The sequence below is a fragment of the Bison bison genome, unplaced genomic scaffold, assembly GCF_000754665.1.
Source record: "Bison bison bison isolate TAMUID 2011002044 unplaced genomic scaffold, Bison_UMD1.0 scf7180017864480, whole genome shotgun sequence".
NCBI classification, from domain to species: domain Eukaryota; kingdom Metazoa; phylum Chordata; class Mammalia; order Artiodactyla; family Bovidae; genus Bison; species Bison bison.
In genome coordinates, this window is record NW_011495040.1 from 1,181,401 (window position 1) to 1,205,612 (window position 24,212).

General features: G+C 38.3%; 1 protein-coding gene across 1 annotated transcript in view; it reads left to right on the plus strand.

Moving 5' to 3' along the window:
* Positions 1 to 24,212, plus strand: part of DNAH6 (dynein, axonemal, heavy chain 6) — a 280,222-nt gene that overhangs the window by 109,523 nt on the left and 146,487 nt on the right. Inside the window, exons 31-38 of the mRNA XM_010862179.1 lie at positions 3,170 to 3,307; positions 4,509 to 4,676; positions 6,592 to 6,740; positions 8,721 to 8,828; positions 14,473 to 15,028; positions 15,959 to 16,081; positions 21,735 to 21,917; positions 22,540 to 22,683. Coding sequence (XP_010860481.1) covers positions 3,170 to 3,307; positions 4,509 to 4,676; positions 6,592 to 6,740; positions 8,721 to 8,828; positions 14,473 to 15,028; positions 15,959 to 16,081; positions 21,735 to 21,917; positions 22,540 to 22,683 — 1,569 coding nt within the window. The remainder of the gene's footprint in view (positions 1 to 3,169; positions 3,308 to 4,508; positions 4,677 to 6,591; positions 6,741 to 8,720; positions 8,829 to 14,472; positions 15,029 to 15,958; positions 16,082 to 21,734; positions 21,918 to 22,539; positions 22,684 to 24,212) is intronic.

Here is a 24,212-nt window from a genome sequence, read left to right on the forward strand (position 1 = left end):
CTCTGCATATAAGTTAAATAAGCAGGGTGACAATATACTGCCTTGATGTACTCCTTTTCCTATTTGGAACCAGTCTGTTGTTCTATGTCCAGTTCTAACTGTTGCTTCCTGACCTACATACAGGTTTCTCAAGAGGCAGGTCAGGTGGTTTGGCATGCCCATAGCATGTTAATATCTAATTTGGAGAGTTGTATATCCCCTGAAGGGTGTGGAGCAGAGATCCTCAACCTTTGGGCCATGGACTGGTACCTCCTGTCAGACCAGCAGTGGCATTAGATTAGAAATTAAGTGTACAATAAATGCAATGTGTTTGAATTGTCCTGAAACCATCTCCCCTCCCCAATATGTGGAAAAATTGTCTTCTACTAAATCCATCTCTTGTGCCAAAAAGATTGGGGACCACTGGTGTAGAGGACCTTCAGAAAAAAGACAAAGCTCATTCCTGGCAACTTCCCAACTTCCCAGTCAGACATGGGGGAGGAGAAAGACTTCTCAGTGTGAAGGAGGCATTGTGCCACCTTCACCTCGTCCATCCCAGTAGGGCAGGTGGATGTGGATGCCTCTTCCAGGAGCAGAAACAAGAGAAGGACAAACCAGCTGTCAGTTCCCACACAGAAGTAGCTGACAACAGAAGCAGTTACTGACATTAGACATTAGTCCTTTTGTGGACTTTTAGGAAGCATGCATGAAGGGAAAGAGCTTCCAGTGTGCCCCAAATATATTAGCATTGAGTTCTGAAACTAGGGGAACCTGTATGTCATGCTAAAACAGCCTAGGGAATAAAATTAAGTCCCTTTTAAAAATAGTAAAATTAAGTGATTCTAAGAGAGAGAGCTGGAGGAACCCACCTGTATTGAAAAATGTCTTTTTCCCCTTCTTGGAGTCCTACTTCTTATGCTCACTTCAGCAGGTAGTAACTTCAGGTGGTCAACAGAGATGGTACAGACTGTGTAACATCACTCTGATGGAGACACATTTCATTTTCTTCTTTTTGTCTCCTGTTGCCCATCAGTCCTTGTATACCATCGAAAGCTCTTCCATGAGCAGGTTGTGACTGGATGACCAACATCATTGTGAGCTTTCTGTCCTCTGTCCCTTGGTTGGGGATTTAAGATCCTACAAGCTGCTCAGCCAAAAAAGAATGCCAGCTTGGTCTTTAGTTGTTCCATTGTTCAGTCCATCTATTTCATTTTTGTAATGTAGGCTGTATTATAATTAAGTTCCAAGGATTGTTTCTTATCTCTGGCTCTTTTTTTTTTTTTTTTTAGAACATCTTGTTTTATACTATAGTAATGTAATTTCCTCTAAAATCTCTCTGAGGATTCCATTTAAATTTTTTGTTTTGTCCCCCAAATCACCTCCATTTTCTTCAGAGTTGCTTATTTTGTTTATTTTTCTTCTCTCTTTCTTGATGTTGATTTTTCTTAAATGTCTGTTAATCTTTACTTTTTAGTTCATAAGCATGGATAGGGGACTGAGTTGATCATTTAGAATAACTTGTTTCACCCCTGCTTTCAATGAAAGAGCTCCTGTGATCTCTGTGAGAATGTAAGATATTTGGCTGGCAGGCTTCCCCATAGAGTGTGTGGGCATGGGCAGCCAGGAAGCCAGAAACCTTTTATAAATACCAAAATAACAAGGATTTTTTTCTACAGTAGTAGAATTCAGTGGGTCTCACTCATGGATGGAGCCATCTGTCCTTTTGACTCTCAGTTGAGTAATGTGGAGGTCTGAAGTTATCTGTCTTTTCTTTTCTCTGCTTTCGTTTTCTCCCAAGCCTAATGTCTTCTCCCAGTATCTCCTAATGTCTCCCAAAGACAGATCTCCCCCTTTCTCAACAAAGCAGTCCTTGGGTATTATTCTGGAGGGAAAATTCAGTAATGCCAGCCTCAAGAACCCTGTTTAGTCTACTTGGAATGAGGAAAGAGAAGCACAGAGAAAGGCAGGGCCCACAAATCTGATCACTGCAAGTACTCACCTTTGACTAATTTCCAAGGATTGCCCTGGGACCTTCTCTGCTTTCCTTGCATGTATTGCTGATGGGTTCAGAGTTTCTTGGAGACCTTCCTGAAGGGTAGGTAGTTCTTCCTTCCTTCTGGCTTGGGCTGAATTCTGCCTTTCTCAGCTGAGTAATCAGTATTTATGAACTTTCCATCTTCCAGGATATTTTTTCAAAACTTTCTTTCTGCTGCTGGTTTTCCTTTCCATTATGTTTTTATCAGGTAGGCGCAGGTACAAATGCAGACACAGAAATGGAGAGAGTTCTGTCTTTCATACATGGTCATTTCAGAGAAAGGGATGTTATCCCTATGTGCTCAATTGACCACCTTGAAACAAAAAAGCCATTAGCTCTATTTTCAAAGAGATATAGATATGGTATGATGCAATATTTGTACTAATGCTTAACCCCAAATTCAAATCTCTAAAGGAACTTTCCTCTGTAGATAGCCACAGGTATGTATTCACTCTCCTGAACCACTAGGATTCTGCTGTAGAAGAAATTAACCACCATTACATTACCCTGTGTATGGGCTTCCCACGTGGCACTAGTAGTAAAGAAGCTGCCTACCAACGCAGAAGATGTAAGAGATGTGGGTTCCATCCCTGGATCAGGAAGATCCCCTGGAGGAGGATCTTCCACAGCAGTCCACTCCGGTATCCTTGCCTGGAGAAACCCATGGACAGAGGAGCCTGGCGGGCTACGGTCCATGGGGTTGCAAAGAGTCAGACATAACTGAAGCTCAAGTGACTGTGCTTCTGCTCAGTTGTTCCTGCATGTTGCCTGCCATGTGTAGTACCTGGTAAAGATGATGAAAATTTCCATCAGCAAAGTTTTCAAGGTTTTCTTAAGTAATTAAGTGTGTCTATTCTGTGTGTCAGTTTCTTTGAGAACATGTATTTACATAGGTGAATGAGGATTATGAAAAAGTAGGTCAGATTGTCATTTTATCTAAAAATAAAAATAAGTTTCAAATCATTCAGAGAGCGGCAAAAACATATTTCCTCTAAGAAAAAGGTGTTAACTTCTGCCATGGCCCAGGAGTCACACAAACCTATTGCTTGTTTGCAGATACCACCTCTTGTCTTTTTAATACCTCAGCTCAGAATTTAACTTTGGCAGGAGTTCAACTCTACAGTACAGAGCTGAGTGGCATTCTTTTGATTTCAGATGATGGGGCGCTTCTTCAGTGGTCTGGCACAGTCAGGAGCCTGGTGCTGCTTTGATGAATTTAATCGGATTGACATAGAAGTTTTGTCTGTCATTGCTCAGCAGCTCATTACCATCAGGAATGCCAAAGCTGCAAAGGTAAGGGGCTGGGCATAGATATCATGTTTCTAGTCTGTAGATATCATGTTTCTTAAGTTTGTAGTATTCTTGCCTAGAACATATCATGGACAGAAGAGCCCGGTGGGCTACAGTCCATGGAGTCACAAAAGAGTCAGACGCAACTTAGCATCTAAAGAACAAGAAGAAGTTCATAACAAACTTACATCATGTTGTATTTTAAGAAGGGCAGTGCTAACTTCAGCCTTTCTAGCCCATGTTTCCAATGTCATTGGTGAATGCAGCAGTGGAACTGAGCTGGGTGAATTAATTGCTCATCCAGGCAACACAATAAACAACTGTATGGCAGACACTGTGCTGGGACCTAGGGATATAGAGTTGGTGAGACTCAGTCTGTGCCCTCATGGAACCCTCTTATTCTTTGCTCCCCCAACACACACACATGCATGCTTGTACTCCCTTGTTCTTCTGTCCTCCGCCTCTTATTTTCCTCTTATTTTTCTTCTTCTTGCCTTTGACATTGATTTCTCTGCTCTGTTTCTCTAACTCTGCCTCTTCTGGGCTCTACTGCCTTCCTCACAGCCCCTAGTCTCAGCCTGTTGCTGGTAAAAAAAAATGAGAGAGGAGTCCTGGGGGACCCAAAGGGGTCTTGACTCTCCAGAAGTCACTGGACTGGAAAAGCCAAGGAGTGTAGGAACAGATGAAGATATTAGGGTGGCTTCAGTATTTAAAATGTGTTTTAGCCCCTTTGAACATGTTCCTGGAGAAGGATTTTGTACCGGGAAGGTGATGGCAGTGAAGGGTAGGACCAAGCCCCCCACCATTCTGTTGTGTTGACCTTGCAAAATTATGGTCATGAGGGCACCAAAGGGCAGGTGGGTATTCAGCCGGTACAAACCAGAACCTTGCGAGTTGTTTGATTTTTTAAATTATTTTATTTTAGTTATTATTTATTCATTTATTTTATTATGACTGGGCCAAGAAGGAGGAAACACCTGGGGCAAGGCAGGGGCAAGGAGGCAGACAGCAGGAAATGCTTAGCCCAGAAGAGAGGGAGAGTGAGTAGGACAAAAGCAGGAGGAAAACATTCCCAACAATAGGATTCAGTAGTTTTTGCTTGAATGCACGTCACACAAGTTTTGTACTCGAGAAATAATTATGGGGAAGAATTTACAAATATATGGCAAAGTGTTAACTTGTATCTTCTCTTTCTTTTCAACAGCTCTCTAGATTCATGTTTGAAGGGCGAGAAATAAAGTTGGTTATGACTTGTGCAGCCTTCATCACAATGAATCCTGGATATGCAGGCAGAACTGAGTTGCCAGATAATTTGAAAGCCCTATTTAGACCCTTTGCAATGATGGTTCCAAATTATGCCTTGATTGCAGAGGTGAGCTTCACATTATAAAGCAGCAAAACTTTAAACTTGTTTCTTTTATTTAGTATTTGATTTCTATCATGATAGAAAGTTTCCATTATGAATGTACTCTGGCCAAGGTTATACAGTATTGTTTCCTCTTAAGTATGTAGATATGATTGTTACCACTTAGAATGTTGTGTGTGTGTGTGTAACTGCTGTATCCCCAAAGTCCAGTTTGCCATCTGGAATATTGTAAGCCCTGAAAACTGGAATAAATAAATGAACTTAATTAACCATTTCATTGGAATTTATCAGTTTGTCTCTAGGAATTAAAATGTCTAGATTATCCTAAAAAGACTATATTATTCTCACTTCTCTTGCTGCATTATTTTTTTAATTAGAGTCAAGAGGTGTTGAGTAGAAACAATACCAATCACTAATGATGAAAGACAGTGATTTGTTTCTAGTTTTATCAATACAGTAAAAAAGATAGCCATCATTAATAAGCTAATTATGGTTGTATTTGTTTCTTCTCTATCTAGGAACCTTTGTGTTTAAACCGGTTTTTTTGTTTGTTTGTTTCTTCATACTAGCTAATAACCAGTGTATTTAAATCTTATATGTATTTTTCTTGACACTTTTTACTGAGGTATAATTTACATATAGTAAAGTGCACAGATCATAAGCGTACAATTGAGTGAATCCTTACATATGTATTCACCTGTGTGATCACCAAGACCAAGATGTAGGATATTTTCAAGACTCTGGAAGGCCCTTCATGCTCAATGCTACAGTTCACAAGGGACAGCACCTCTTTTAGAATGGAGTTTCTCAGAAAGCACATATTACTCCCATTGCTAGTAAATTTCTGACAACAGCTAATTTAAAATTTTCCTCTAAATGAAGTAAAAGTAACTGCCTAAGAATAGACCATGCCAAATCCTATCATTAGAAAAATTACAACTTTTAATAGTATTAATATAATGCCTACAGCGTCTCATGAGTCTTGCAGCGCCCCTGTGGGTAAGATGGGGTGCTGAGCAGCTAAGACACACATCCCTATGTAATATCCCACACCACTCTTACAGCAGAAAGTGAAAAAGAACTAAAGAGCCTCTTGATGAAAGTGAAAAAGGAGTGAAAAAACTGGCTTAAAACTCAACATTAAAAAAACTAAGATCATAGCATCCGGTCCCATCACTTCATGGCAAATAGATAGGGAAACAGTGGAAACAGTGGCTGACTTTATTTTTTGGGGCTCCAGAATCACTGCAGATGGTGACTGCAGCCGTGAAATTAAAAGACACTGGCTCCTTGGAAGAAAAGCAATGACAAACCTAGACAGCATATTAAAAAGTAGAGACATTACTTTGTCAACAAAGGTCCTTATAGTCAAAGCTATGGTTTTTCCATAGTCATGTACAGATGTGAGAGTCGGACCATAAAGAAGTCTGAGTGCCAAAGAATTGATGTTTCTGAATTGTGCTGGAGAAGAATCTTGAGATGCCCATGGACAGCAAGGAGATCAAACCAGTCAGTCCTAAAGGAAATAAATCCTGAATGTTCATTGGAAGGACTGATGCTGAAGCTCCAATACTTTGGCCACCTGATGTGAAGGACTGACTCATTGGAAAAGACCCTGATGTTGGGAAAGATTGAAGGCAGGAGGAGAAGGGGACGACAGAGGACCGGATGGTTGGATGGCATCACTGACTCAATGGGCATGAGTTTGAGCAAGCTCTGGGAGATGGTGAAGGACAGGAAAGCCTGGCATGCTTCAGTCCATGGGGTTGCAAAGAATTGGGCACAACTGAGAGACTGGACACAACAACAACCGCTTGGAGAGATCTAATATCTTAACTAGATTTTGAATGCATTGGTATTATGCTACTGTGTTGTTATCAGTATAATATAATCAGGCATTGCATTATATTTTCCATTCTAGGTAATTCTATATTCTGAAGGATTTGAATCCAGTAAAATATTAGCAAGAAAAATGACCCAGATGTATAAGCTTTGCAGTGAACAGCTCTCTCAGCAGGATCACTATGACTTTGGCATGAGAGCTGTAAAGTCCGTACTGGTCATGGCCGGGTAAGAAACCAAAGTGGGCAAGAGTTGAGTTCCAAACTGTGTCATGCATTACTCATACATTTCATGAGTAATTCACAGATGGCTCTTAAAGCAACATGTTGTTGTTGTTCAGTGGCTAAGTCATGTTCAAATCTTTGCGACCCCATGGACTGCAGCACACCAGTCTTGCCAGTCCTCCACTGTCTCCTGGAGTTTGCTCAAATTCATGTCCATTGAGTCGCTGATGCTATCTTACCATATCATCCTCTGTTGTCCTCTTCTTTTGCCTCCAGTCTTTCCCAGCAACATGATTAATAAGTGTTAGCTGCCACTGTTATCATTCTTACCTTGACACACCCCCTGCCACAGTGAGAGGGCATGTCTCTTCATCTCACAACAGTTCTTCCCTGTGAGAACCAACATAGCTGCCATTAAGCTTTGGCTAGCATTTTTTTTTCACCTGAATGCATCCAGTATAATGGGTTTCAGCATATTAAAGGCTTAACCACCATGAGCCAGGATGTGAAAGTGAAAGTGAAGGTCACTCAGTCATGTCCAACTCTTTGTGACCCCATGGACAGTAGCCTACCAGGCTTCTCTGTCCATGGGATTCTCCAGGCCAGAATACTCGAGTGGGTTGCCATTCCCTTCTCCAGGGAATCTCCCCAACTCAGGGATTGAGCCCAGGTCTCCTGCATTACAGGTAGATTCTTTACTATCTGAGCCAACTGATAAGGCATTCACTTTGTTATGCACATACACAATTAAGTCATCCCCATCAACTGACAAAGCCTAAAGCATTCAGAGAAACTTCAGTTTTATCTTCAGTACAAGCTTATGTCCTTGATCCCCTTCTCTGTCATTACAGTCTGGTCCAATGCTGAGCTTCTTACTAGTTTCTAGTGGCATGCACACATGCTAAGTCACTTTCAGTCATGTCCAACTCTGTGACCCTACAGACTGTAGCCTGCCAGGGTTAGCCTGCCATGTCCATGGGATTCTCCAGGCAAGAATACTGGAGCGGGTTGCCATTTCTTTCTCCAGTGGATCTTCCCAACCCAGGGATCGAACCCACCTCTCACATCTCCTGCATTGGCAAGCAGATTGTTTACCCCTAGCACCATCTGGAAAGCTAGTAGAGCAAGAGCCTTTTCTCTTAAGGCCTTAGCTTCTCTCTTTATAACCTCTTGACACCCCTACCTCTGGAACCCCCCAACTTGTCCAGAGTCTCTCAGGGAATCTGTCTTTCATCTGCTCCTTCCTATCAGGCAATGACTCTCTGGCTTAGATTCTATTCACATAGGGCCCCTTCTGCCTGCCTCCCATACCCCTGGCTTCTGCACAAATCACCCTGCCTTTCCACCCTCTGTTCATTCCTTCAACCTCTCAGATACAATATTTCTACTCTCTACAGGATTGCCATTGAAGGAAGAAGGATACTGAGAAGTTCAGACATGCTTGTACTCAGAGAACATGACTGCAACCCAGGGGCAAGACAGACAAATGAGCAGTCATGTAGATTAGACTAGTTAGTGTGTGAGGGGAACCATAGTGCTGTGCCCTGGGGTTCCCTGAGGTGGGGGTGGAGGGAACTTTCTAGAAGAGGGAATGATTGAGCTGGGTTTTGAAGGAAAAATGAGAGCCAGCAAAAAACCATTCTGGGATAAGAGAAAAGAAAGTGACAGGGATCTGAACCATCATAATGTATTCAGAGAACTATAAATTCAGGTTGGATAAAGTCTGGATTGATAGGAGGTCCTTGAAAAAATGTCCTTATCATTCTCCTCAAGGCAAAGCAGCCTGTGCCTGACTTGTCCATATGTTGTTTTGGAGATGGATCCTGGGCATGCCAGGGAAAATGGTCTCATCCTCCCAGTAGGAATCGGCAGTGGGGTGCCCTCCACAGCTTTCTGCAAGCAGAATCCCCAGCCCAGAGATTTAGAAAATCATGTTCAACATTATGTATTTACAACGTCATCTGAATTATTCCTTTAAATTTAGGTCTTTAAAAAGAGAGAACCCAGACCTCAGTGAAGATGTGGTGTTGATAAGAGCTTTGCGGGACTCTAACTTGCCAAAATTCCTAACAGATGACGCTATTCTATTCAGGTAAATGTCTAGCTGTTATAGAGAAAGCATAACTACTATGTAGAGGTAAAGGATAGTTTATCTTCAAACATGTCAGTCTCTAGTAAGGTATCTTTTCTAGAGATACTTATTGCAATTTTAAAATGCTAGTTTCAAAAAAAGATACTAAAGTTTTAGCATCAATCCAATCATTTATTTTTTCAACTTATTGACCCCCAAGCTGCCTGCTATGCAAATTAGCATTTGGTTACAAATTCCTGACCTAAGAGAAGTTCCAGACTCAAAAGAAGTAGATCGGGGTCTCAACACAAATGTGATTGCTTTTATCTATTTCTACTTTCATTACTGAGTTTTATGTTTATTCAAGTCATATATGTATGTGGTTTTAAAAATGAAATGCTGTTTTAAGTTACTCTCAGGGAAAACAATAGTTTCCTGCCCTTTACCAACTCCCGCTTCCTAAAGACAATAACTTTTTAATTCATCTATTCGTCCTTTCATTTTCCTATTTCTGTCCATATCTTTTGGTACCACATTTGTGTCATTTCATGAACTTTTCAGTTTTAGATGTTATTAAGTTACTAACAGAGAGATGAAGATATGGACACACTTCTCTGCCCACCAACCCATCCTCTCTGGGTAGTCATGTGACAATATAACCAGAGCTAAATATACAGGATTTCCGTAATTTATTTTAGAGATATAAATATTACCCAAAGCTGAGCTGTCTTTCCCTTGTTATTAAAGTACCTTGCTTCTTATTTTTCCTGCATTTATTATTTATCTTAATTTTTGTTTTTTATGCCTTCACCAACTTTTCTATACCTCTATCACTAATTCATTTCAAAATTCTGCCAGAGTATAAATCTCCTAAAAACAAAAACGACCTTCAGTCATACACATCTGTCATCCTGGAATGTCTATTTATGACCTTACCGGGGATACTCTTTGCCTTTGTCCACCATCAGATCCCCTGATTGCCGGAATATGTGTCTTTGCACTTTTGGCAGAACACAGTGATGAAAATTCCTATATATTAATGATCGCTCACTTATGATATTGCTATAAGTGAGATTCTAGGAAGTACATTCCTGAGATCATGGGGTATGGACATTTTAAATTTAGATAGATCCTATCAGTACATCCTCCAAAGGCATTTTATATTTATAGATACAGATTTATGAAAATATGCATTTCCTTTTATATGTTTTAGAGAAAAATACCAAAATAGTAGCCTATTTTATATACATTATTTTGTTAGTACCACTGAGCATCATTTCTTCTGTTTATTAGTAATTTATATTTATTATTCTTAGAGCATTATTCTATTGTACTCTTTTACTTAGCAATTTGTGAGAAATCATGAACTTTATCTGGTAAAACATTGGAAATATTTCTCTAAGTATATAATTCACTCTAAGTTACGTTTAAAGCCTCTTACCTCACAGAAGTTTGATTTTTCCTTGTGTGTTTTTATTTTTTCACTTTATCAACTTTTTTAAAGTTACAGAATTTTTATCTTTTTGAGATAGACTTTCTTAACATAGTACTATAAATTCACCTCTTATATTTTCTTCTTGTATTTTTCCCTTGCTCTTTTTTATTGAAGTATAATTGATTTACAATATTGTATTAATTTCAGGTGTATAGCATAGTGATTGAATATTTCATAGATTATACTTCATTTGAAGTTATTATAAAATATTGGCTATACTCTGTGTGCTGAAAAATATATTCTTTAGCTTCTTTGTTTTATACGTAGTAGCTTGTACTTCTTCACCCACTACCCCTATCTTGCCCCTCCCACTTCCTCTCACCACTGGTAACCACTAGTTTGTTCTCTGTATCTGTGAGTCTATTTCTTTTGCTATATTTACTAGGTTGTTTTATTTTTTTAGATTCCACATATAAGTAATAACAGATTATTTGTCTTTCTCTGTCTGACTTATTTCACTAAGCATAATACCCTCCAGGTCCACCCATATTTTTTCAAATGGCAAAATTTCATTTTTTATGGCTGGATAATATTCCAACATACATTCCATACATACAAAATCTCCTTTATCCATCTATCTGTTGGTTGACTCTGGTTGCTTCCATACCTTGGTTATTGTAATAATTCTTGATAATGCGGCTATAAATATTAGGCTGCGTATATCTTGTCAAATTAGTGTTTTCCTTTTCTTCAAATATATATCCAAGAGTGGAATTACTGGATAATATGGTAGTTATATTTTTAGTTTTTAAGGACCCTCCATACTGTCTTCCATAGCAGCTGCACCAGTTTACATTCCCACCAAAAGTTTACAGGGTTCCCTTTCCTCCATATCCTCACCAACATTTGTTATTTGTGGTCTTTTCATTGATAGCCATTCTGACAGGTGTGAGGTGGTATCTCATTGTGGCTTAGAGTTTCATTCTCTGAGAATTAGTGATGTTGATCATCTTTTCATGAAGCTGTTGGTCATCTGTATGTCTTCTTTGGAAAAATGTCTGTTCAGGTCTAATGCCCATTTTTTAATTGGGTTTGTTTTTGATATTGAGTTGTATGAGCTATTTATTTATATATTTTGAGTATTAACCCCTCATAATTTGCAAATATTCTCTCATTCAGTAAGTTATCCTTTCATTTTGTCAGTGGTTTCCTTTGCTGTGAAAAACTTTTAAATTTAAGTAGGTCCCATTTGTTTAATTTTGCTTTAGTTTCCTTTGCATTGGGAGACCAATTCCAAAAAAATGTTGCTACAATTTGTGTCAAAGAGTATTCTGCCTATGTTTTCTTCTCAGATTTTAATGGTTTCTAGTCTCACATTTATGTCTTTAATCCATTTTTAGTTTACTTTTATATGGTGTGAGAAAATGTTCTAATTTTATTGTTTTACATGCAACTGCCCAGTTTTCCCTGCAACTGCCCAGTTTTCCCTGCACCACTTATTGAAGAGACTATCTTTTCTCCCTTATATATTCTTGCCTCCTTTGTCTTAGATTAACTGACCATAAGTGCATGGGTTTATTTTTGAGTTCTCTATTCTGTTTCACTGATTTATGAGTTTGTTTTTGGGCCAGTACCATACTGTTTTGATTACTATCATTTTTAGCATAGTTGGAAGTCAAGGAGGGTGATAAGTCCAGCTTTTTTCTTCTTTATCAAGATTATTTTTGGCTATTTGGAGTCTTTTAGATTTCCATACAAATTTTAAAACTACTTGTTCTATTTCTGTGAAAAATTGCCATTAGTGTTCTGAGAGAGATTGCGCTGAATCTATAGGGTAGATGATCATTTTGACAATATTGATTCTTCCAGTTCATGAACACGGTGTATCTTTCCATCTGTTTGTGTCTTCTTCAGTTTCTTTCCTCTGTTTCTTAGAGTTTTCTGAGTATAGGTCTTTTACCTTTGTAGGCAAGTTTGTCCCTAGATATTTTATGCTTTTTCATGTGACTGTAAATGAGACTGTTTTCATAATTCTATTTCTATAGAATTTCTATAGAATCCATATTCTATTTCTGATAGGTTGTTGTTAGTGTATAGAAATGCAACATGTTTCTGTATGTTAATTTTGTATCCTGCAACCTTACCAAATTCGTTGATGAGTTCTAGTAGATTTTTTTGTGATGTCTTTAGGATTTTCTATGTATAATATGATGTCATCTGCAAAAAGTGACAGTTTTACTTCTTCCTTTCTAATCTGGATTCTCTTTATTTCTTTTTCATATCTGATTGCTGTGACAAGGATGTCTAATACTATGTAGAATAAAAGTGACAGGAGTGGGCATACTTATCTTGGTCTGATTTTAAAGGGAAAGTTTTCAGCTTTTTGTCACTGGGTATAATGTTAGCTTTGGGTTTGTCATAAGTGGCATTCATTATGCTGAATTCTATTCCTTCTATGTAACATTTCTTGAGTTTCTATCATGAATGGATTTTGTATTTTGTTAATTTCTTTTTCTGTGACTGTTGAGATGATCATGTGATTTTTATTTTTCCTTTTGTGAATGTGGTGTATCATATTGATTGAATTGCAAATATTGAACCATTCTTGCACCCCTGGAATAAATTCAACTTGATCTTTGGTGTATCATTGTTGAGAATTTTTGCACGTATAGTATCAGAGATATTGACCTGTAATTTTCTCTTTGGCTAGAGCCAGAGTCAGATGTGAGCCATGGCTTGTCCTGTTCTCAGTGGTCAACGCTGCCCTCTTGGAGCAGGGGCAGGTCCCAAGATACTGGAGCAGAAGCCCTGAGGGTTGGGTCTGAGCTGGTTCTCTTCCAAGTGTGTGATCTACCTCTCCCAGCATCGGTACCTTTACTCTAGAGGAGCAGTGATGGAGAAAGAGGGGCCAGACTGGGTACCAAGTGCAGGCTTGGGCAAGCACTGGGGTAGTCCCAGCACATCAGAGCTCCAGAACACTCCCAACCCACTGCCTCCAAGAGCTCCAGTAATAGCCATCCTCGCCCTACTCAGATTCAGTGCTGGATCCAAGCCTGCTCCTTCCCCCTAACTGTGCACTCCCCTTAGAAGTAGCACTTTTCACCCTACTGGGAAGCTGCGCTAGAGCAGGCAGTTCTGTGGCAGGTGCTCATTGTGAGTTGGGGCACATAGTCGAGGATGAGGATTGTGGGAGACAGCCAGAGCCTCAGGCAGTTTCATTCTGTTTCCTCTCTCTTGTTCTTGGAATAAACAACCACTCCTCACAAGTGGGATATAGATTTCTTACAGTTCTGCTGTTAGTTTCACTGGCTTTCAAATCAGCTAAGAGGCTTGTCTTCCCAGTATCTGCTCCTAGGATGGCGGTGCCCAATGTGGTTCAAACGCCTCACTCTCCAGGGAGGATCTCCAAGCCCATGTAAGCCCCCTCCTCTTCTGTGTCCCCTCCAACAGGCACAGATACCAACCTGATTGCTTCTTTCTCTTCCCTTCCTACCCAACTCTTTGTGAATCTTTCTTTATAATCGAGTCTTTTTGCAAGTCTCCAGTTTGTTTTCATGAGAGTTGCTTCACATGTAGATGTTTTTTTGATGTATTCGTAGAAGGAAGTGAGCTCAACATCCTACTCCATCATCTTGATCTCCCCCATCTTGTACTTTTCTTGTCATTTTATATTAAATTCTTTACTGCTTCTCAAATGTTTTTGTGTGTGTAAGAGTTTCACTTCTTTTTCACCCGTACAGCCATTTGGTTTCCCATAGAAATAGTCCATTTTTTCCTTTACTTCCTTTTTCACATAGTACTAGTTTTCTATTTCCATCTTTTTTTTCTAAATATTTTTATACCATTATAAGCACACATAAGTGCTTTTTGGGAAAAGTTGAGCTATAAATATAATTTTTAAAACAAACTGAAAAAATCATTGCCTGTATGTTTGATACTATGCCATGTACTGTGTATAACACAAAAATGTAAGAAATATTCTCTATCTCAAAAAGCTCCCAATATGCTTAAGAACATTGGTCCACTGTACAAGGAACAAGAAAAATCATACACAAATCAGAGAAATGATAGATTCTGGTACCACACATAAGATAATATAGCACTGTGTGTTTAGAAGAAAAGATAATGAGAAAAATAAGAACCTTGGTAATGTTTAAAAAATTAATTGTAACATGGGTGGATATCAATGGCCAGTGATTCCTAATTTATTTTATCTTATTATTTTTCCAGTGGAATCATATCTGACCTTTTTCCTGGAGTCCAAATTCCAGAACATGATTATGGTATATTGCAGTCAACAATTATAGATGTCATGAAGAAAAAGAATCTTCAGCCTGAAGCATGTATGGTTAAAAAAGTGATACAGTTCTATGAAACGATGCTAGTAAGGCATGGTGTGATGTTAGTTGGGCCAACAGGAGGTGGCAAGACCACAGTTTACCAAGTACTAGCAGAAACTTTAGGGAATTTGCAAAAACTTGGTGTAGACAATCCCTTTTACCAACCAGTTAAAACATATGTTCTTAATCCTAAATCAATTACAATGGGTGAATTGTATGGTGAAGTTAATAACATAACCTTGGAATGGAAAGATGGTTTAATGGCACTAAGTGTCCGAGCGGCTGTGAATGATACTTCAGAAGACCATAAATGGATCATCAGTGATGGGCCAGTAGACGCTCTTTGGATTGAAAATATGAATACGGTGCTGGATGATAACAAGATGCTTTGCTTGGCTAACAGTGAGAGGATTAAACTCACACCTCAAATCCACATGCTTTTTGAGGTAAATATATATTCCTTACTGTGGAGTGAAATCATTTGTTAGATTGGCATAACATCATTAATTTTTTTTTCTCTTAGTGATGTATCTTTGATTATCTGTAAGACCTACCATGGTGTTTCATTTATACACTAAATATTTATCAAATTTTCCTTTTATAATAGATTTTCCATTCTGACAACCAGAGTCTCTCAAATGTTCCTATCTCTCTATAAATGGGAAATAAAATAAATTCTGTGTTCACCAGTACTTGTTTCTTTCCCTTTAAAGGTAGTTATATATATTAGTGTCTTTACATGATTTGAAATGCTTTCCAAGTTAAAAATAATTGTTCCACTTAAGAAGAATAAGTCATCCCTCTGTGGTATGACTATTTGGTAATGGGATTGGAAAAGGAATGCCAGTCAAATACACTTTACAAAATATTACAGAAGATACCACCCCTGCTGTGTTCATTCACCAAACATTAATTGAATACCTACTGTGTCCTAGGTACTAGGCTATGCATTGGATATAAGAATAAAAAAGGTAAGAAGGAAAAAGAAGGGAATAACTATGTACACCTTCCCATAAGAATTTGACAGCATCCTTCATTTCAGTCGTTTTCCAACTCTGTGCCACCTCATGGACTGTAGCCCACCAGGCTTCTCTGTCCATGGGATTCTCCAGGCAAGAATACTGATACTGGAGTGGGTTGCCATCTCCTTCTCCAGTATCCTTCTATACTTACATATATTTATGTATATTTCTCCTCATGCCTCATTTAACTTTCCTTCTCCATTTTAAATCACTTATAGCTCGCCCACTCTCTTGCATGCAAAACCTAACAGTGTGTTACCTTAAACTTTAAATGCATGATTTATTAGCATTGAACTGGAAGGGACAAGGAAGTATCATGTTAGCCATTTCTTGTTCAACTTTTTAAAATTTTAGGTGCAAGATCTAAAGGTTGCCTCTCCTGCAACAGTCAGTAGATGTGGAATGGTATTTGTGGATCCTGAAGAGCTGAAGTGGATGCCTTATGTTAAAACCTGGATGCAGAGTGTTTCTAAAAAAGTAAGTGCAACTGGACACTCCCCACCCTTTCCATCTGTCAGGGCTCACCCTTCTCTCAAGAGCCCAGATAGCAACTGATTAAGACCTCACTGTGCTTGATAAAGGGAATCCCAGTGTTGGTATCTGGCCCTCTCCCTTGAATTCTTGGGATTCTCCAAGGAGGTTGTATACTCCCCATAGCTGTCTTCATTATTTATGACCTCAGCCCACCAGCCCACCTAGTCAGTCTGGTTTCTGCCTACCCTGCCTTGTTCCTCTTCTACCCTCAACTGGGTTCTCTCAAATACAAACAGAAACACTTCCTTTAGTTTCCCCAAACACAGGTAGAACAAGGAAGGGCATTTAAAATAAAAAAAATAGACTCTGCAGAAGGCTTGAGTTAATGAGGGGGAAGCACAAGAAAGGAAAAGAATACTTAAATCCAGGCCAGGTCTTTGTTTTTAGATTTTAGAAACCCTAATGCCGCTGAGGGGCTTCCCTCGTGGCTCAGTGGTAAAGAATCCACCTGCCAATGCAGGATATACAAGAGACTCTGGTTTGATCCCTGAGTCAAGAAGATTCCATCTAGAAGGAAATGACAACCCCCTCCAGTATTCTTGCCTGGGAAATCCCATGAACAGAGGAGCCTGGCAGGCTACAGTCCATGGGGGAACAAAAGAGTCGGACAGGACTTAGCAACTACACAACAACAATGCCTCTGAGAGCCAGAAGGAAGAAAAAACCAGTTTGGTTTCCCATTCAGCCTTGTTGTTACTGTTGTTCAGTTGCTAAGTCATGTCCCACTCTTTGCAACCCCATGAACTGCAACACGCCAGCCTTCCTGTCCATTGTCTCCCAGAGTTTGCTCAAACTCATGTCCATTGAGTCTGTGATGCCATCCAACCATCTCATCCTCTGTCGCCCTCTTCTCCTCTTGCCCTCAATCTTTCCCAGCATCAGGGTCTTATCCAATCAGTCAGCTCTTCACATCAGGTGGCCAAATTATTGGAGCTTCAGCTTCGGCACCAGTCCTTCCAGTGAATATTGAGGGTTGATTTCCTTTAGGATTCACTGGTTTGATCTCACTATCCAAGAGACGCTCAAGAGCCTTCCAGCACCACAGTTCAAAAGCATCAATTCTTTGATGCTCAGTTCTCTTTATGGCCCAATCTCACATCCATACACGACTGCTGAAAAAACCATAGCTTTGACTTGATCTTAGGCCCCTTATCTAAGACACATTCTAACCTTAGAGGTAGGATTCCATCCAAAGTGAAGAAAAACTTTTATATTATTATTCAGAACAATGCAGTTCCATATTATCTTCTATATCCTCTCCATTCTAAAATAAGATTTCTCTTTACCTTAACTTAACAAGGGCTTCCCAGGTGGCTCAGTGGTAAAGAATCTGCCTGCCAATGCAGGAGATGCAAGAGACTCCAGTTTGATCCCTGGGTTGAGAAGATCCCCTGGAGAAGGAAATGACAGCCCACTCCACTTAACTTAATAAGCAATCTTTTTAAATGTTTTTCACCATCTCATCTCAATTGCCATTCTGAGAAAGCCATCTTTCTGCCTCTCCCCCTCCAAAGATGAGTCAGAGAATGATTGTTTTCCTCACTCTTAGGCATCAACATTTTAAGAATATTGTGACCTACCCTCAGGGCACCTTACTTTTTCCCCTGTAATCAGCTTCTTTAAAAACACCTTTATTGAGGTACAGTTGACATTTTTTGATGAAGTATAGGTGCTTTACAATGTTATGTTAGTTTCTGCTATACAGCAAAGTGAATTAGCCACTCATATACATATATCCCCTCTCACTTGAATTTCCTTTCCATTTAGCTCACTATAGAGCACTGAGTAGAGTTCCATGTGCTATACAGTCTATTCTCATTAGTTATCTATTTTATACATACTGGTGTATACATGTCAATCCCAGTCTCCCAATCCATCCTATACCCTCTCCCAACCTCGGAATCCATATGCTTGTTCTCTATGTTTGTGTCTCTATTTCTGCTTTGCAAATAAGTTCATCTATACCATTTTAGAGTACCTTAATTTTTTGAAATTTTTACTGAAGTATAGTTGATTCACAATATTGTGATTTACAAAATTTGTTTCAGGTGTACAGCAAATGAACAGAAAACCTTGTTAAAGAAAGTAATTCTCAGAATTGAGACTATCATGTCCTGCCATAAGATGTTAAACCTTTCTGAATTTACTTTTTAAATAGATTTTATTATTCAGAACAGTTTTAGGTTTATAGAAAAATTTAACAGAAAGCACAGAGAGTTAACATATGCTTTCTCTCCTCCAAACATAGTTCCCACTTTTATTAGCATTTTTCTTTGGTGTGGGTGGGCTTCCCTGGTGGCTCAGATGGAAAAGAATCTGCCAGCAAACACCGGTTTGATCCCTGAGTCAGGAAGATCCCCTGGAGAAGGGAATGGCTACCTACTCCAGTATTTTTGCCTGGAGGATTCCATGGACAGAGGAGCCTGGTGGACTATAGTCCATAGGGTTGCAAAGAGTCAGACAAGACTGAATGACTAAGCACATTTATGTGGGTACATTTGGTAAAATTGATGAACCAATATGGATACATTCTTATGAACTAAAGTCCATGGCTTACATTATGATTCACTCTGTGTTGTGTAGTTTTATGAATTTTGATAAATGAATATATCATGTATCATGCAGAATAGTTTCACCGCCCAAGAAATCTGTGCTATCCCTGTTTGTCCATCCACACCCTCTCCCAACCCCTGACATTACTGATTTCCCTGTCTCCATAGTTTAGCCTTTTCCAGAACATCATATAGTTGGAATTATATGGTCTGCAGCTTTTCCAGATTAACTTCTTTCACTTAGTAATATATATTTACAGTTCCTCCGTGTCTTTCTGTGGCTTGATAGCTCATTTTTTAGTACTGAATAGTATTCAGTGTTATTGTATGCTGAAGTTTATCACTTACCAAGTTTATCCACTCACCTACTGAAAGACATCTCAAAGTTTCCAAGTTTTGGCAATTACTAATAAAGCTCACATAAACATTCGTATATGTTTTTGTGTAGACATAAGATTTCAGCTCATGTGGATAAATACCTAGGACTGTGATTTCTCAATCATTTGGTGAAACTGTGAAGAAACTGCCGATCTGTCTTCTAAAGTGGCTGTACCATTATGCATTCCAAAGAACTTCTTTGTTACTCCACGTCCTCACCAGCATGTAGTGGTGCAGTGTTTTAGATATTAGCCATTCTAATATGAAGGTAATGGCAATCCACTCCAGTATTCTTGCCTGGACAATCCCATGGACAGAGGAGCCTGGTGGGGTACAGTCCTTGGGGTCACAAAGAGTCAGACACAACTGAGCAACTAACACAACTCATATGTATTTGTAGCTCATTTTGCTTTCAGTGAGTAGTTTTCTTATATAAGATGTTGAGTGTCTTTTCATATGTTTATTTGCCATCTATATATCTTCTTTGATGAGGTGTCCACATCTTTTGCCCATTATTTTTGGGTTGTATGTTTCCTTGTTACTGAGTTTTGGAAGTTCTTTATATATTTTGGATACAGGTTCTTTATATGTATTTTGCAAGTATTTTCTCCAAGTCTGCCTTTCTTTTCATTTTTTTCAAATAATACCTTTCACAGCACACACATTTTTAATTTCAATGGTCTAACTTGTCTTGCATGGTTTGTGCTTTTGGTGTTGTATCTTAAAACTTATTTCCAAATTGAAAATCACCTAAATAAATATTTTCCTCTGTTACCTTCTATGAGTTGATGGTTATGCATTTTACGTGTAGGTTTATGATCCATTTGGAGTTACTTTTTCTGAAAGCCATAGTATCAATGTCTGGATTCTCTCTCTCTGTCTCTCTTCGGCATGCAGATGCTGAATTCCAGCACCGTTGTTGAAAACACCATCCCTTCTCCACTGGATTGCTTTTGTTCCTTTGTGAAAGATCAGGTTGCTGTATTTGTATGAGCCTTTTTATGGGCTCTAACACCATTAACCTATTTGTCTAATTTTTTTGCCAACATCACACCGTCAGTTACTGTAGCTTTACAGTAAGTCTTGTCAGGTAGTGTCAGTTCTACTTTGTTCTACAATATTGTGTTCACTATTCTGGGCCTTTTCCCTCTCCTTATAAATGTTGCTCTCCCCAAAGTAAATTACTGGGATTTTGATTCAGATTGCATCAGCTCTATAGATCAAGTTGGTAATAACTAACATCTTCACAATATTGAGTCTTTATATCCATGCACAGTCTCTCCATTTACTTAGATGTTCTTTGTTTTCTTTCATCAGAATTGTGTTGTTTTCCTCACATTTCCTCTTGGAAATATTTTGTTTAAAATATGCCTATCTTATATTTTTTATACTAATTAAATGATTTTGTATTTTCAGTTTCAAATTCTAATTATTCATTGTTGATACATAAAAAAGCAATTGATTTTTGTATATTTACCTTGTATCCTACAACTTTACTATCAGATCAGATCAGTCGCTCAGTCGTGTCCGACTCTTTGCAACCCCATGAATCGTAGCACGCCAGGCCTCCCTGTCCATCACCAACTCCCGGAGTTCACTCAGACTCATGTCCATCGAGTCAGTGATGCCATCCAGCCATCTCATCCTCTGTCGTCCCCTTCTCCTCCTGCCCCCAATCCCTCCCAGCATCAGAGTCTTTTCCAAGGAGTCAACTCTTCGTGTGAGGTGGCCAAAGTCCTGGAGTTTCAGCTTTAGCATCATTCCTTCCAAAGAAATCCCAGGGCTGATCTCCTTTAGAATGGACTGGCTGGATCTCCTTGCAGTTCAAGGGACTCTCAAGAGTCTTCTCCAACACCACAGTTCAAAAGCATCAATTCTTCGGCACTCAGCCTTCTTCACAGTCCAACTCTCATAACTACTTACTAGTTTCAGGAGTTTTGTTTCAATTCTTTGGGATTTTTTTGTATGGATAATTGTAAAGACAACTTTTTTTCTTTCTTCTCAATCTGTATACTTTTTTCCCCTTTTATTGTCCTATCATGTTAGCTAAGACTTTCAGTACTATGTTAATAAAAGTGGTGAGGGGACAACATTCTTTTTTAAATCTTTGGTCCTTTACCTTGAATAAATATTTAAAATGCTTCTTTTTATACTTTTTTCATTGTTCTTAATTATGGAAGATAATCATCAGTATAGAAGACTATGAAATACTTGTTGCCAGTTTAACAAATGATCATAAAATAAATACCTGTGTGTGTGTGTGCGTGTGCGCATGTGTGCGTGTGCGCGTGTGCGTGCACTCAGTAGCTTCAGTTGTCTCTGATTCTTTGTAACCCTATGGACTGTAGCCTGCCAAGCTCCTCTGTCCATGGGATTCTCCAAGTAAGAATACTGGAGCTGGTTGCCATGCCCTCCTCCAGGGGATCTTCTGGACCCAAAATACCTATATACCAACTACCAGATCAAGATCACTTATCAGTGACCCAGAATCTTCCCATAGAATGTCTTTTTTTTTAATGTAACTTGTTTCATATCATGTGATGCTTACATCCTATAGTCTAAAAGTCACAGGATATAATGTAGTATACAAGTTTGAACCAACTATTTTTACACTTAATTATGTATTTTATCTGGTCTTGCTAAAATATCATTTGTTTGATTTTCAGCTAAGTGAAGAAACTCAAGAATATATATTGAATCTTTTCCAGCGTTATGTTGATGATGGTTTAAATTTTATCAATAAAAAATGCCACCAAGCAATTCCACAAGTGGACATCAGCAAAGTTACTACACTCTGTTGCTTATTGGAGTCTTTAATACTTGAGAAAGATGGAGCTAATTTGACAATGGTAGGAAGAGTTTTCTTACTGCTGTAAAGCTAGGAAAATGTGATTATCATATAGATTCTTTGCAAATAAACAATTCCAAACTTTATGTCATACAGTTATTTGATTTTCAAGTTAATTTTTTAGGGGACTAATGAATGTGAATAGATTTGTAGAATCTCAAATTGGAAGGAATTTTACACTATAGTTTACTCCTCTACTCAATGTTTAAATTTCCTTAGAGTCTGTAACATATTCCCAGTGTGTGTCTACTTAAATAACTTCATACAAGCATAGACATAGTTATAATAGTTGAAAGACACCCTTGAGCTTTTGTTTTCCATGCTTCTTGCCATTCATTTTCTCATCAGAGTATTAAATGTATGCCACTATAAAACATCACTTGGTGCACTATTGAATGAAATATAAGAAACATGCACTGTGCCCTTTTAAAAATACATGTATGGCAAAACCAATACAATATTGTAAAGTATTTAACCTCCAATTAAAATAAATAAATTTATATTAAAAAAATAAAATAAAAATACATAAGCCTAAGCAAGAGAAAACAGTCTTTAGACTTTGCAAATTAGGATTCTTTTATGCTAACACTAAATATTAAAAGTTTTTCTCTTTGTTCTTTCAGGAGCAAACAAAATTGAACACTGTTCTGTGTCAGACTTTTGTATTCTGTTACTTATGGTCTTTAGGTGGAAATCTAACTGAAAATCACTGGGATTCTTTTGATACATTTATTAGAACACAATTTGATGATAATCCTGATGCCAGGGTAAGAGCCAAATAAATTTAATTTTAACATAACTCTGAATCATTAAAATTAAATTTCAAGACTAAAACTTTCAAAGCTTTAGTTCTAGTATAAATATAAATTCTTCATTTGAAAGGTTTTTTAATTATTCACTTTCTTAAACTAGCAATAGATAATTTATTGTATTAAAATTTTTTAAGAATTCTCTCCAGGCCATATGAAGAATGTAAGGTGTAAAAGTGAATAAAAACTCCCTACTATTAAGAAAAATATTGAATTATAGCTAGTAAATTTATGTTTTCACAGTGCTATGGTTTAGCAGTTGTGAAATTACTTTGTGTGTGTTCTAAAACTGAGCAAATGAATCAGTATATTGAAGGTAATGGCAACCGGGCTTCTCACTGTTAAGAGAAGGTATATTACAAATATAGAGGAGAAAGATTAGAATGTATTTTGTGTTATTGGATTGGAATTAGAGGTTTTGGGACTCATGGAATAGATAGATAGATAGATCATATGTATATGGTGTATATATCCATCCATACATAAATTTCCTAGTTCTGTGTGCTGAGAGGAACTAGAAGCAATGGCACATCAGTAGCAATGAGCATACTTAGTTGCTGATTTCTGAATACTCTTCTCCATGAAAGGGAACCAAAGCACCTTAGTGAAATGACTGATTCCAGGACTGAGTTGAGGAAAGTTCAAAATAGGCTCAGAATATCTTATGTCGGATAGTGAATACGTGCTTGAAGAACAATGGCACCTGTCAAACGAGCACAGGAGCCAATTTGAAGGGATTCCCATTGGACAAATCTAGGCATATTTGAGCATCAAGATAATGATGGTGTGGATTACAAGCTATTGAATGAAATAAAAGTCTGTGAGTTGATGCACATAAAAATACATGTGAATAAATAAACTAGGGAGAAAGAGCTCTTCCTTACAGGAGAATACCAGCTAATCTATGTAGGAGAAATGATGGGATTAGAAAGTTATTACTTTGAAACCATTGTAGTAATAATTGATTCAGGCAGAAATCACCAATGGTTGCAAAAACTAGTAGGTGAAGGTTTCTTATTTACATAGTTTCAAAACATCTTCTACAAATTACTTATTAGTTGTAAAGAGAAAAATAGTGTCGTCATACTGAAAAACCTGTAGACACCATATTAACTAGGTGACCGATTTATCATCAATATTAGCACAAACCTGTGCCTTCTGATGTGGTACATGGAGAAGTATACAGCCTTGCTTCCAAGCTATTCCTTCCAAAATGCATAACGTTACTCTGACTACAACAAAGCTAGTGGAGGTGATGTTATTCCAGTTGAGCTATTTCACATCCTGAAAGATGATGCTGTGAAAGTGCTGCACTCAATATGTCAGCAAATTTGGAAAACTCAGCAGTGGCCACAGGACTGGAAAAGGTCAGTTTTCATTCCAATCTCAAAGAAAGGCAATGCCAAAAAATGCTCAAACTACCGCACAATTGCACTCATCTCACACGCTAGTAAAGTAATGCTCAAATTCTCCAAGCCAGGCTTCAA